This window comes from Aegilops tauschii, chromosome 4 (assembly GCF_002575655.3).
Source record: "Aegilops tauschii subsp. strangulata cultivar AL8/78 chromosome 4, Aet v6.0, whole genome shotgun sequence".
Classification (NCBI taxonomy): domain Eukaryota; kingdom Viridiplantae; phylum Streptophyta; class Magnoliopsida; order Poales; family Poaceae; genus Aegilops; species Aegilops tauschii.
Genome location: NC_053038.3, coordinates 523,836,131 through 523,850,857, shown reverse-complemented (window position 1 = coordinate 523,850,857; position 14,727 = coordinate 523,836,131). Strand labels below are relative to the sequence as shown.

Below are 14,727 nucleotides of genomic sequence, written 5' to 3'. Positions count from 1 at the left end.
AGGTAGACTTAGGAATGTGAGTCGAATGGAGGGAGTACTTAGGAATGTTTTGTGTGACCCGTGTAATGGGATTCCGGTGTTGTTGGTTGGTGCAGGCAGGAGGAGTTGTCTTTATTCTACGTAGTACTTCCTTCGTTCCAAAATAGATAATTCAATTTTATATTAAAGTTAGTATAAAATTGGGTTATTTATTTTGAAACAGAGAGAGTACTGTAATAGATAGACTTAGGAACGTGAGTCGAATGGGAGGGCGACGTGAGAGATGCACGGCGGCCGTTCCGGGATAAGGCCTAGCATTATTAATCTTCCTCCTCCTGCCACGCCCGGAGTACGTCTCTCGTAGTGGTCGGACGCTGGCTAGCGAGTGAACTATGCCGCCGCTGGCCGCCGCCCTGCTCCTCCTGCTCTGGGCCGCAGCCTCCTCGGCCTCTGCTGCCAGCTTCACCTGCGCCAAACCGAGCACATGCCGCTCCGCCGTCGCCTACGTCGTCCCCATCGCCACCACCTACGAGCAACTCGCTTCCCGCTTCAGCCCCACCGCCACCCTTCAGCACCTCCTCGCCGCCAACCAACTCCCGCCCCACACCGACACCAGCAAAGTCATTCCCGCGAAAACAGCCGTGCGCATCCCCTTCAGGTGCCGCTGCGCCGGCGGCGTGGGCCAGTCGGACCTGGAGATGTACACCGGCGGCCGTGGCGATGACTACTTCATGGAGGTCGTCACCGCCAACAACGTTGCCGCAGGCAAATACTATGGGTGGAGGCCGCTGCCCTGCAGCTGCGACAAGGTGGACGGCTCCAACGTGATGCACCTTGCCTACGTGATCCTCCGCACAGGCGACAACACCTCCGAGATCGCCGCCATGTATGGGCTGCGAGAGTCAACGCTGCTCAGGATCAATAATATCACTAGCAGCCAGCTGCTGCTTCGCCAAGGCCACATTCTTGATATCCCGCTATTCCAAGGTACGGACGTCTACGTGTCTATTTAATTAATTATATATATATACTTTTCTAATAGCCGCTAATCATTTGATTAATTAATGTGCTACTACTAAGTACTACTTTACTTGACCCAGGAATGGGCACATGGTCCAGGGTACATTATATCTCAACACATAGGGAAAGAAGATTGGATGAAGGTATGCCAACTTTCTCTGAAACTCGTTCCAATTAGTTATCTAGCCCGGAGCAAAATCGTTCGTAGACCTGAAACCCAACACCTACTCTGCTATGGCCTGTCTGAGGTCGGTTCACCGGCCAAGAGAAGAAAGATAACCAGGGACGGAGATAAAAAGTAGATGAATATGTAGAATACTACAATGGTTAGTCCGATTATATATTGTCTATTAAATCGGTCCTCACCTCGCATATATATATGTATGAGACAGCTTGACTTTCCGTACAAGAAAATGACTCAAAACCTCATCAAAAACCCTAACTTAGCCCAACTCAGACGGGCAAAACGCGCGACCCGATGATGGCCGGATTATCCGGCTTCCTAGAATATTCGGGTCAGCTCTGGGTCTTGCCTGGCTCCTCTAGGTTAGAATCTGGTTCATATCTGGTCATTTCTAGTTCCTCTTGGGGTTCTGCTAGAGTATCGAAGCCATTTGGTCTAGAGTATCGGGGTCCTCGAAACTCTACTGCATCTTCTGCACTAATCCTTGTTTTGGCTCAGAGGCTGCATATGATCTCTGGTTGAAATGATCGAGACAGCGAAATTGTTTGTCTCTATGAGGTGCAGAAAGTTCGTATTGAGCACTTGTCCATTTGAGACCAGATTTAGGACGTTTTGAAACAAATCAACATTATTGTCAATGCAAGACTCTTCGAGCTTTGACATAACTCGTGTCTTTGGATAACACCATGTCTTCTTGTTTCTGGTTCATGTTGTGATGATATTTTACAACAAAGCAAACAAGAAAATATGAAAATTTCAGAATGCCAAAATGTTTGATATAGCCAACCAATCTCTGCATCTAAGAGTCTACCATCCACTAATACATCAGCTACGTAAATATAGATTGGAAATTGCCCAAAGATGATGTATACATGTGTGCTTTGGCGTTGTGTTGTACCGAGGGTTTGGGTTACTGGGATGAAAATCTGGTTACTGCCGGTAACCATGTTTCCTAAGCACCCCGATCACCGAGTCTCGAACCCATGACCAGATAAGAGGTTAGATGAACAGAGGGGCCATACCGCTCTGTTACCGCCAACGTGATGCCCTGTTGGATTTTTAAAGCTAATTAACAGTTTCTGAAAGGAAAATGAATTCAAATTTCATTTGAATATTTTGGGCGGTAATTGCCCGGTAACCGTGGTAGTCATAAATCCCAATCTCCCCAACCCCCCCCCCCCCCCCCCCCCCACAACCCCAAGTAATAAAATCATTCGGTAACCAAAACCGTGGTTGCGCCCTGCCTCGCTTGAAGCTTATTTTTAAAGGGGCCATATCCTGGGCTCTCTATCAAAGCGATGCACACGATCATTTTATTGCAACGTAAACTCAAGAGTATACTACAGTTCATGGATCATATAATGTGGATAAAGAAATCAACCACCAGAATAGAAAAATCATAAAGTGCGACCATATAATGTATCATCTATTCTATTAATGGACCACCATCCACGCTGGTTGAAGATATCTTGTGCGACCATCTCCAGAAAATATCCACAGGCTCCAGTTGCTCCACAAGAATGAGATAGGACCTTAAACGGATGCAGTACGTAGTCTTGTGGACAACTTGCAAAATATGGGACACTCCAGTCTTGTTTAAAATAATTTAATTCAGTCCAACGCAAAATCGAGATTTATGTTTTTGCTAACCCCATGTCACCAATTCCCAAACATATTTGTGATATTTGTTGGTAGGTGAATTATATTTTGTATGAACTATCCTCCAAACAAGATGAGAGAAAAGGACATGCAAGGAGCAAATTCTCAACAGATACATCGTAGTGGCAAAAACAACACTTTGTAGACCCATTACAATTTCTCTTACCAAAACCATCTCATGTAAGAACCACATGTAATCTTAGTCATTATTAGTTTCCACATGTATTTACATCAAAATCTAGTATGCCCACTCTTAAGGTCCACATACATAGATTTCACAGTAAAGGTTCCTGAGGCTATCAGATTCCAAACAAACCTACAATGATCATCAGAAAGATGAATCATTATCAACCACTAAACTAAGTGTAACGAAGCAGTTCATTTATCACCAGTTAAGTTCAGTCTGAAACTAATATTCAACGTCGCTACGGATAGAACAATCAAAACCGAAACATTTCTTTGTTGCACAATGTTGTATAATGATGGGTACAGTTGGGAATATGCATATTTCACGTGTCTTCCCAAAAATTAGTACCAGTACCATTTCTAATAGTGAAAGCCCATCTACTAAATAACTCCTCTTTGACTCTCACGAGTCCTTTCTAGCAAGGAGAATCAACAGGTTTAGATTTCTTGCCATATTCCCTCCTCATTTAGATTTTATTTGGACATAAACTCTCACTGTTTCCAAAGTATATGGAACATTCTGAAGGAAATTGGGGAAGAATCCTCTGCTGTTAACAGGTGTTCCATCTCCCCAATGCTTACCATGTTAAAGCTCCCCATGTATGTTCTCTTAGTATTACCTACCTGGATGCAATCCAAGGGTTTTGAACTCCACAAGCCTCCAAGAAAATGTTACTGAGCTTGGTTTTCACTCTTGAATTCCTATAATATATGTGAAAAAGAATAGAAAAGCTCCCTTAGTGGCCACCGAGGTTAATAGAAGTGAGAGGTTGAAGAAGTTTTTTTTTTGAAAAACTAGGTTGAAGAAGTTGTCTAATGGATACAGAGCAAAGACATGTTTTGATAAAAATTGCCTCACACATGCTTCTTGTACTGCACATCTTAAAAACGAAAGTGGTCCAAAACCTATGTAAATTTTTTGCATGTGCCAATGGTTGCCTCTTACAAAGGTATCATAGGCAAACTGCTAATGTGTCACTACCGTTAAGGAAGAAACATGTTGATGTTGTATATAATTTAACATACAAATTTTAAACAATCTCATAGGAGAAAAATGTTGATAACCGTCAAATGAAGGACGGACACTAAATCCATTAAATCAAATTCACTTGGAAGATCTCACCATTCCTAGTTCTCGTGTGGTTGGATTCTCTGGAACCACACGAATCCTTAGAATGGGATTCCAATTAACATATTTTGCCTTCAGTTTTTGAGAAGGGTTTCACTTTGGAGAGAATAGAACAACTAAAGTCATAGTATTAAGCCATGTTCAGCGAGGCGGAGTTATTGTCTATCATTGGCCTCTATGGTAGAACCCGTTGGCGAGGCATGATTGGCAGTGGTTTACCCTGTGACGGATGTCAGCGGTTCAAGTCCGCTCATCTTGAGCCCGTGAACTTAGTGGACACTTTGATAGCACCAAATATTTCTGAGTCGGCATTTTGATCTATAGTTTCATATTTATGGACTTTGGTAAGATCCTTCCATGTAGTGGCAACTTAGGATGGCATAGCCTTGATGTTAACGGCGAGGTTCATAAGAGGAAAGACTTGCAGTGTATGCCTAGGCACCCAGTGATGAGGCAGGTGTAGCAAGTTACGAAATGCTTCGGGTTGTTGAAAATAAGCATAGATCCAGAGATTCGAAAATAGGACAACCTTATAAACTGAATGTTGAATGCATGAGTAGGCAAGAGACAACCTGGCGAACTGAAACATCTTAGGAGCAAAAGGAAAAGAAAGCAATTGCGATTAGTACATACTCTGAGTATATATAGTACTACTACTTACTACGATTAATACGAGATCGTAAATTGATCCCTAATAATTGACTCACATAATTTTTTTGATTGGAATTGCTAGAACTTTTTTTACCTTGAGTATAGCATCTTTTAATTAGTAATATACTTCCTTAATTTCTTTCAGGGGATTCTGCGGTGACGGCATCAAAAGTAATTAACATTGTAAAAGTAGTTGTCCCCGTTGTGACCATTCTTGTGTATCTCGTTACAACATGGTGTTACTGGAAAAGTGCACGCAATTCCCTGTCGTCGGGAGCGAATGGCTTTATGGAATTTAGTTATAGCGATTTGGCTTGCGCCACGAACAAATTCTCCAGGGATGCTCTTCTTGGAGAGGGTAAGTTTGGCGCGGTATATAAGGCGACGTTGAAGGGCCAGGTAGTGGCCGTGAAGAAAATAAAAGCAGAGGGAAAGCTTGAGGACTTCCACCGCGAGTTGCAGACAGTTGGTAACACAAGGCACGAGAATCTTGTTGACCTCAAAGGTTGGTGCGGCAAAGTCAGAGTGATCGATGGCAAGACTTGGTGGAAAAGGGTTATCAAGGTTGAACTCTTCCTCGTCTTTGAGTTCATACCTAATGGCGACCTTGAGCGCCACCTGGACAACAGCAACCAAGTTCTATCATGGGACAAAAGGTATGTATTTGGAGCAACTAAAATGAATTTTGATGATTTATCTAATGGAACTGATTCTGTGTTGTACATTTTGGTACATGCATTTTCCTGAAAACCTGGTCAAAATTTTGAATTAGTTAGTGCTAAGGGTGGTGGGAGAGGCAGTGCATAAGTCAAATGGCATAAGGAACACTATTAAGCTTTTCTCTCTTCAAACAAAATTATTATGCAAACCTTAGCTTCTCCTCCATTCATCTCAAACCAGTTTTGATTCAAAAAAGAAATAAAGTCAAACGGCCATAAGTTTGACATAGACCATTAGAAAACACTAACACTTACGGCACCAAATTAGTGTATTACATTCATCATAAAATATACTTTTATATTAAATCTACTCGGTTCCATGAATATTGGGATATTTTTGTGCAAACTTAGTAAAACCTTTAGATAGTTTGAATTTCCCCCAAAAAATTGAATAGTGGTGATATTAAGGGATAAGATTAAATTAGCTAACGAGTTATACAAGAAAGATAAAATCTTCTATCGAATGTAAATGATCTCAGCCCTAGCATCGCCCCGCGTGGACACCACATGTTGTACTAGCTTAATCTTCTATAGGACGTCGTCACCATCTAAGATAGGAAAAAGTTATATTGTTAAGCTTCCTCTTGCTATGTTGATTCATAAAAAGTCTTGATTGCTTTGTTCACTAGAGAAACTAATTCTTTCATGTCTCTAGTGCTCGGTTATATTGGTGGTGTTACCTACTGTCATATTGATATATGGAATGTTATTATCGAATATTTCACATTCACTACAGAAAACAACTCATTTGTCAAGTGTTTTTTTAAATGGCACTCGACAAAGCAGATCTTTGCCAAGTTTTTTCTAAAAAATAATAGTAAGAATGTAAAATAAAAAATACACTCAACAAAGGTGGGGGACACATGTCCCGCCCGTTGTGGTTAACGGGAAGGAGACGGTCAGTTAGCTTTGCTGAGTGCCCCCGGTTTTTTTAATTCCATATCCGTGGCATAGATCATGATAATGTGGTCATATTTTTTGTACAGAGGGCATCCTGCCATCCGAAACAACATTGCCACAACAAGTTTCTAACTTTTTGTTACAAAAAATATTTTATATTTTCTAAGTGCCAAAATTGGGTTTTTTGTGAAGCAATTGTAAAGAGTATAAGGTACAATGCCGCCTCTCCAATTTTCACACAAATTAGACCATATTAGATGGACAATTCACAACTATTAAGAATTTTCTCGCTTTCTATCTATTTTCGCTCATTCAGTTGAGTTTCGGCCAATATTCTGAAAGTAATTCAAATTTGAACTACAAGTATGTTCTAGTGTAGTCCAATTTTTCCCAAAAATCATTTTGATGTGTCTAAGTAGGATTCTATGCAATAGAAAAACATGGTGTTGAAAGATCTAGGCCCTTGCGACGAATAGTTTCACCGATAATATTGACCCCGTTATGAAAATAAAAATATCGAAAATGGTATACTTTCAAATGGAGTTGTTTTATGTGTACTTAGTGGTCAGGAAGATCAAAATGGATTTTGACAAAAAAACTTCCAGAAAATGGACTATCATGTATGAAAATTCGTGGCTTTCAAGCCAAATGCCCATGTCATAGCCATATCCATGTCATGGTTATGTGCCCATATTTGGCACAAAGGTGCATCTTTCCATGCCAAACAATAGTGCCAAGATGAGTTAACAACTTGTTGGTACAAAAAATATTTTCCATTTCCTAAGTGTAAAAAATGTTTTTTGTGAAGCAAGTGCAAAGAATACAGTGTAAAATGACACCTTTCCTAATTTGACACAAAGTATACCATATTAGATGCCAATTCCAAGTATTAATATTTTTCTCATTTTCTAGGTACATTAACTACAAGTGTATGCTTGTTTGGTCCAGAAAATTCCAAAATTAAATTTTAGGTATCTAAGTAGGATCTATGCAATAGTCAAGACTGGTATTGAAAGATCCATACCTTTGCTATGAATAGTTTGGCCGATGATTAAGACCCTGTTTCAAACATCTAATAAAATGAAGAAAAATTCAAAAAATGCAATCCTTTCGCATGAAGTCAGCTTATGTGTTGTAGTTTTCAGAAGAAATGATAAACATGGATTTTGACATATTTTGTAAAAACAAATCATAAAATGGACTATCATATATGAACATTTTGGCTTCCAAGCCAAATGACCATGGTTATGGCCATATTCATGGCATAGTTCGTAGTAATGTGACCATACTTGGCACAAAGGTGCATCTTTCCATGCCAAACAATAGTGAAAATAGGAGTTTCTAAGGTTTTGCTACATGAAATGTTTTTTGTTGCCAATGATAAACACTCAGCAAAGACCCCTTTGTCGGCTTGTTCTGTGCCGAGACCCTTTGCCGAGCAGGAGCACTCGATAAATCCTTTGCTGTGTGTGTCCTGGGCACTCTGCAAACTGCTGAAATCCGGTAGCGATTATCGAAGTGTCTAGTTAAAATTTCAGATTTTGCAAGGTGTGCTCCTAAACTATTGTAATTCATTCATTCTTTTTGATATGAGGTCCATGGTGATTTGTTATGTCCTAGGAGTTAAGATTAGTACACGAACTAGAATCCCTTGTACTTTAGAAGGCATCAGCTGATAATATTCAAATACACCATCATCAATCCTTACCGTTCTATGAAATGGATAACTTTTGACCGGTGGAATCAATATATGTCGACTTATATGCATGGTTGATACATACTTGTTCCCTTTGTTTTTCTTTGAACTTTGAATATGACGGAACTTCCGCTGATATAATACTCCAAAATAATTTTGTTTTTCCATATCATTCAAATGAAATTTATCATCAATAATTGGTGACACCGACCTTGCAACATTCTGTTAACCACATGCCCATGTTCCAAAAGACTAAATATTTACATTCCTGCATACTTTACTAAAGGGACTAGATGCATAATACTCCCTGCTCCGTCCGAAAATAAGTGTCTCAACTTTGTACTAAGATTGAGACACTTATTTTGGGACGGAGGGAGTATTTACTATGGTTTTTTAGTTGAACTATTACTCATGGTTCTACGACGACTCTTTTAAAGGAAGGAATTACCGAAATAATTATTTTCCAACATGTAATACCATTGATCAATGGTTAAGATACGATTATAGGTCTTCCCTATGCATGTATAATCAGGTAGGGTTTTGCATGTGTTTCCCCATGGTTGATTCAAGTCAAGGCTTTTCTGAATGACATCATAATGGCATGAAAAATTTGTGATGCTTGGAGTGAGTAAGAAAAAAATAATCTGTGGCACATAAAAAATAGGAATTATATTATTCAGGTCCCAGAAGATAAACATAACTGATGTCTGAACATTTAGCTTGCTAATGTTTGCAATAGGTACAAAATAGTGAAGGGCATAGGGTCAGCACTTCATTATCTCCATCACGAGTGTAATCCATGCATCCTGCATAGAGATATCAAGCCTGGCAACATACTCCTGGATGAATATTTCAACGCTAAGCTTGGGGACTTCGGGCTATCCATGATCACCAGCAAAAACAGAGCGACCGTGGTCACAACCGCCGTGGGGTCAGTGGGATACATGGATCCACAACTAATGAAACACGGGGTTGTGGAGTTCAACCGTAAGTCGGACGTCTACAGCTTCGGAATCGTCCTACTAAAGATTGCATGTACAAATAAGTCAAGGGAGGAAGTCTGGCAGATGCGCGGTGGCAGTGAGCAGCAAGTTCAGGTGGATGGTGTTGTGGATGACAGGTTACGCTTCTTTGACCGTACGGAGATGGAGCGTGTGGTTGTCCTTGGCCTCAAGTGTTCTCACTCAGAAGAGGCACAACGACCTTCCATGCAGGATGCAATGAAATTCCTCGAGGACGGCCAGGAGTTTCCTCCCATAACACAAGGAGACGATAGCTATGGTGTGCCCTGCACTGTAAACGAGGAGGCACCTATGATGACACATGGTGATGTCTCTTCTTGTTACCCTTGAGCTGCAGGATTGAGTGGGTCTGTCATGTGAGGCCAAACATGTAGGGGCGATGCTGCGCCCTAGTTCAACTCAGAGTCTAGAACTTGCTGAGTTCATCTAGAGTTAGAGTAGTTCGGTTCCTAAGTCGGAAAGGTTTTGCCCCGAAGAAGGTTACCCTGCCGACAGGATCCAATTCCAATAATAGTCCAAGTCTGTTTCCTCAATTGTAATTGGCTATATATATATATAGCCACCCCCACGTGATCAATAAAGCAGGCAGGAAAGCTAACCTCTTGCTCCAACGCCGCGCACGGTTCTCTTAACCTTGCTGCTAGGGCCGGTTGCTGCCGCCACAGGTCGCCGAGACTACTGTCCTTGGGCAACGGTATCTCACTAGTTACGCCCCACGTCCCAGCCGCCAGATTATAGGGCACATGACGGCGTCATGGGTCGCAACTTGATTATATATGCGTCATCCAGCGTGCATGCAAGTTCCATCATACCATATATATACTCCTGCTAGCTGGACGATGGATTGCACATTCGGTTCTTAAGTTTACCACTATAATAATTAATTAAGGCATTCATCGATATGATGTTTGCAATAGTTTTAAGGGTTTTAATGCTATCATGTTTATCCTCCACTAATAGTGGATATTCGTGTAAAAAACTATTAATTATTTCTGTAGTAATTGAGTTTTATCATGTTTAGTGGATTATTTCTTACAAAATACTCTGTCTGTCCTGCTTTCAATTCAGAAGAAGCAAACAACAATAACACGCGGAATTTCAGATCAGGAACACAGACTGAAAGTCGATGAAACACTGCACATTTTGATAGTTAGGTTTGCAATAACTCAAATGTGCTTTCCAGCCTGGTTGGCGTGCTGCACATCCATCTTGAACCCAACTCAAGAACGGGTTGGCTACAATGCATGGGTCACCAGCACACTGAGTCGCAGCATATCATGAAGTACAAGAAGAAGCACTCACATTTTTTTATGTTGAAAACGAGGTTGAACCCCCGGCCTCTGCATCAAAACTACGCACACAACTTTTCTTAAATTATCTTATTCAACAAAGCCTTACAAAGAAATACATCAAACAATCAGTAACCACCTTCGTGGCAACAACTGTTGCTACACCTACAAGTTTGATGAAGGGGATGGCCGTCATCAGGGCCGTGTGCCCTGGCCTCACACCTACGCACATCATCTAAGTCTGGAGGTCTCAACAAGCCGCTCAATGGCGAGCTGGGAGCAAAAAACCGGTCCAGCAGACCCTCATCGATCACTGTATGCGCACTCGTCAATGGGTATGCGCACTCGTCAATGGGTTAATTAGTGGTCTATGTATGTGCTAGAACGAGTGATGCACCTATTTTTTGTATATAATACTCCATCCGTCCCGGATTGGGTGCTGATTGTAAACCTTTCCAGAAACAACAACAACAACAACAACAACAACAACGCTCACAAATTGTAAACCTTTCCAGAAATAGCGAGGACACAGCCCGTGGCCCATGACCTTAACGCTCAGGACCGTTCCCCCGAGCTCCGCACAGTTGGATCCGGTGGCGATGGATGTCCTTATTTTCGGGAACAGCCGGTCCCCTGACAAGCATCGAGGACGTGGCCTGTCATGGCAGTGCCCTGCGGAGAGGTGCCGCGTTTGGGGCCATAGTGACATCGACGCTTCTCGGCGACCATTGCTTGCGTGCTGATGCATTCACCATTGTGTGCCTCCATAGTCCATGTGTTGGGAAACGTTGCATGGAAAGCAAAAAAAAAATTCTGCGCACACGCAATGATATATCCATGTAGATGTATAGCAACGACGGGGAGAGTGTGTCTACGTACCCTCGTAGACCGTAAGCGGAAGCGTTTGACAACGCGGTTGATCTAGTCGAAGTTCTTCAAGCTCCGACCAATCAAGTACCGTACGTACGGCATCTCCGAGTTCTGCACACGTTCAGCTCGGTGACGTCCCTCGCCTTCTTGATCCAGCAAGGTGTCGAGGTAGTAGAGGAGTTCGCTCAGCACGACGGCGTGGTGACAGTGATGGTGAGGGAGAGGGAAGGCAGGCAGGGTTCTTAAACAATGTTTTGAATTAAAAAAACATATTTTGGAAAATGTTCAGAATTCTAAATTTTTGTTGCTATTTTAAAAAATATTCAGAACTTGGAATTTTTTTCCATTTAAAAAAAAATGTTTTCAAAATTTCTTGAGATTTCTAAAAAGAAAATGACATTTTAAAAAATGCTCCAAATTCGAAATATATTCTTGGCTTAGTGAAACTTTCACAATAAAAATAATGTTCGTATATAAAAGATAAACATTTTTGAAAAATGTTATGAATTTTCAACACATGTTCCCGTTTTGAAAAAATGTTCAAAAATTTAAATAATGTACATATTTTTTATAAAAAAGTTGGTGTTTAAAAAAATATTTATGAATTTTAAAAGATGTTCCTATTTAAAACTTTGTACGCGATTTTTTGAAAGTGTATATAATTTTCAACCAGATCAGATGATTAACCAAATAGACGAATATGAAAAAAAAATGGACTTGATCGAGAATTCGAGATGGAGCACAAACTATCTAAAGCATTATCCAGCCAGCATGTATGCATGCTTACTTAAAGTTCATGTGAGCCTTGAGCAGTTGCTCGAAGTCCACATCCATCAGCATTTTCATCACCGCCAACGCCTCCTCCTGGCTGCGGATGTCGGCCTGGCTCTCCAGCATCTTGGTGAAGGGCCAAATTTATTAGATTATGTGTTATGTTTGACCATGCTCCAAAATCACACATCGACTAATAACGGCACGTCTCGGAGGAGAAGTAGACCAAAAAAATGGGATATGTATCCCCGTAGAAAAGTACTGACTAATCCATATCAGTGCATTAATCAGCAGAGGTTCACCCATTGGCCAAGTCCGACGGCACGGTTGCCGCTCAACAGGAGGAAGCCCCTACCAACGTGCCTAAAACCAAGAAAGAAAAGATGCACTGTTTCCAATGCCGGTCTAATGATCACCTGTCCAGAGATTCTACTGTGGCGCACTTTTGCTACATCTGCAACAATTTCAAGCACGCTATGTTTCGTTGTCCCGTTCTGTCGGTGGAAAACTGACACCTATGGGACCACGAAGATCCTTCTACGGTTGCGGGGCGCTGGATGGTGAGCAGAGCAGGATCAACAGTCAGTACAAGCACGCAGATCGTTTACCCAGGTTCGGGCCGCAGAGATGCGTAATACCTTAGTCCTGCTTGGATGTGTATATCTGTGTTCTTGAGGAGTTTGAACTAGCTACAGGGGGCGTAACTTGTCCCAGAGTCCGAATCCTTCTCCTGGATGCCCTGGGTCTCCTTTTATAGGCAAAAGGGATCGCCACAGTGGCACCAGGAGGTGGCATCGGGGTACTGTGGCTATGCTTATCGCTAGCCATTACGGGACAAGACACATTAAATGCGCCCCTGACGTGTCCCCTCCACTTTACTGCCGCTTCGCCTCGTCTTGACACGCGCCCGGGCCAGCGAGGCGGTGGTGCCATGTAGGCAGGCAAACAGCTGAGGTGGCGCGGTGGTGAAGCCTTCAGGAAGATCTGCATGCTACCACGTAGGCACGTGCTGAGTTAGCGGAGGAGCCTTGCGTCGACACGCAGGTGCCTGCCCCGCTGGTGGGCTGGCAGCTGCATGGGATTGGTGGCGAAAGGCTTGGCGGGTGCGGGCCTAGTTGCGGCCTCGCGGACGCCCTCGGCAAGGGCCTTGCCGGGGCCCCGGCAAGGGTCTTGCCGTGGCGTTGCGATCGTCCCCGGCAAGGATCTTGCCGGGGGTCTTGTGGGCTTCCTCGGCAAGGATCTCGCCGAGGCTCGCCGTCTTCCACTCTTGTGATTAGGAGTGTTTGTTCTTTGTCTTCACAAAGATTTGCATGTCACCATGGAGGTGCCTCCCGAGCCCTGGCCCAACGTGGTTGGTGGTGTTGGAGACCGTGGGTTCGAGGGTGGCTCACTCCGGTGGTGTGGGCGAGCAGCCCCGGCAAGACTGAGGCTGCCCCGGCAAGGGTCTTGTCGGGGAAACCCACTTCGTCCTTGTGCTCTCTGTACTCTCGATCTTGGCGTCGTCTCGCTTGTCTTGTGTTTTGGTTCCATCTCGGTTCACCTCCCCTGCCTTGCCAAGTGCGGCCGCGGCGCATGGCTCCGACTGCCCGTGCACAAGTAAAGGGGTCAAAAGGAGAGCCCCTACTTTTGTACACTGACAGGAGCCCCCGGGCCTGGGCCACACATAAGCGCAACACGTTTTATGCCAGGCCCAAAAACGGTGCGCGGGCAGGCGGGGCGGTTTTTTTACCGCAGTAACTTCCCGTCCGCTGCGCTTCCCCATGACCCGCGTTGAATGCGTGACGTGGGGTCGTGCGCGCGGGTGACCGAAGCATGCTGACGCCATCTGCGGCGAATAGTAAAGAGGCGGCCTGCGTGTCTCTTCGAGACCGCAGGGCCGCTGCTCATTTACTCTCCGCACTTGGGGAACCGTAGCTCCACGCGTCCCATTACGCCCGTCTCTCGCGCCACGTTCGCCGCATGCAGAGCGAATGACAGGCGCGCGGGATATGGGAAGTTGCGCGCGCGTGGGTCGATTCCCATGCGCCTTCAGATGGGCGGGGAGGGCGGTTGATGGCCCGGCCCGCTGTCACTTCAATGAGCCGGATTGGGCGAGAGGGGCGGCCGAGCCCCGCCCCCGCCCCTTTATAAAGAGGGGAGCGGGAGGAACAGCGCCTCTCAACCCTTCGTCACCTGCTTCTCTCCATTCCTACTCCCTCCTTCCTTCTGTCATGGCGAGGGGGCGCGGTGATGCTTCATCTGTGGCGGCGAGGGTCTCGGCTAGACAACGCGTCGCTCCTCCCCAAGAGCTCGTGGCGGTAGAGCCAGTCGTTAGAGGAAGGGGGAGGGGGCGGGGTCAAGGCCGCCACGGTGCTCGGGGAAGAGGAGGACGGGGTGGCGCATCGGCCGCGCCTCCGCCAGCGGCCCCTCTCCCGGTGGAGGGCCACGTCGGGGACGACCCCCGCGAGTTCTTCATCAGGTTGCGCCAGCCGCCGCGCCGTCGTCTTCGCCTTCTGACCCCATTTGCGCGGGAGATGGAGTTGAACCCGCCGCAGGCGCTGCGGCTGCACATGAGGGGTTGTGGGAATAGCGGCACATGGGTCGATGTTGAGTTCCCCGCCCCTCATGTCATGTGTCTTCATCGAGGGTGGAAGACTTTTGCTCGCATCCACA

At 44.4% G+C, this 14,727-nt stretch overlaps 1 protein-coding gene across 1 annotated transcript; it reads left to right on the top strand.

Moving 5' to 3' along the window:
• Nucleotides 1-317: 317 nt before the first annotated feature.
• Nucleotides 318-9,754, top strand: LOC109787586 (L-type lectin-domain containing receptor kinase IX.2). The gene is made up of 4 exons (XM_020346127.4): nt 318-966; nt 1,080-1,142; nt 4,954-5,464; nt 8,863-9,754. Exons 1-4 carry the CDS (start codon nt 372-374, stop codon nt 9,473-9,475), a joined length of 1,782 nt encoding a protein of 593 aa, XP_020201716.1. The 5' UTR covers nt 318-371; the 3' UTR covers nt 9,476-9,754.
• Nucleotides 9,755-14,727: the final 4,973 nt, after the last annotated feature.

Bases quoted from the DNA above. Each gene is read 5' to 3' on its own strand.
- LOC109787586 (XM_020346127.4), top strand. From the start codon at position 372: ATGCCGCCGCTGGCCGCCGCCCTGCTCCTCCTGCTCTGGGCCGCAGCC. The intron at 1,143-4,953 runs GTATGCCAACTT...AATTTCTTTCAG, and splicing joins GGAAAGAAGATTGGATGAAG to GGGATTCTGCGGTGACGGCA. The intron at 5,465-8,862 runs GTATGTATTTGG...TGTTTGCAATAG, and splicing joins GTTCTATCATGGGACAAAAG to GTACAAAATAGTGAAGGGCA.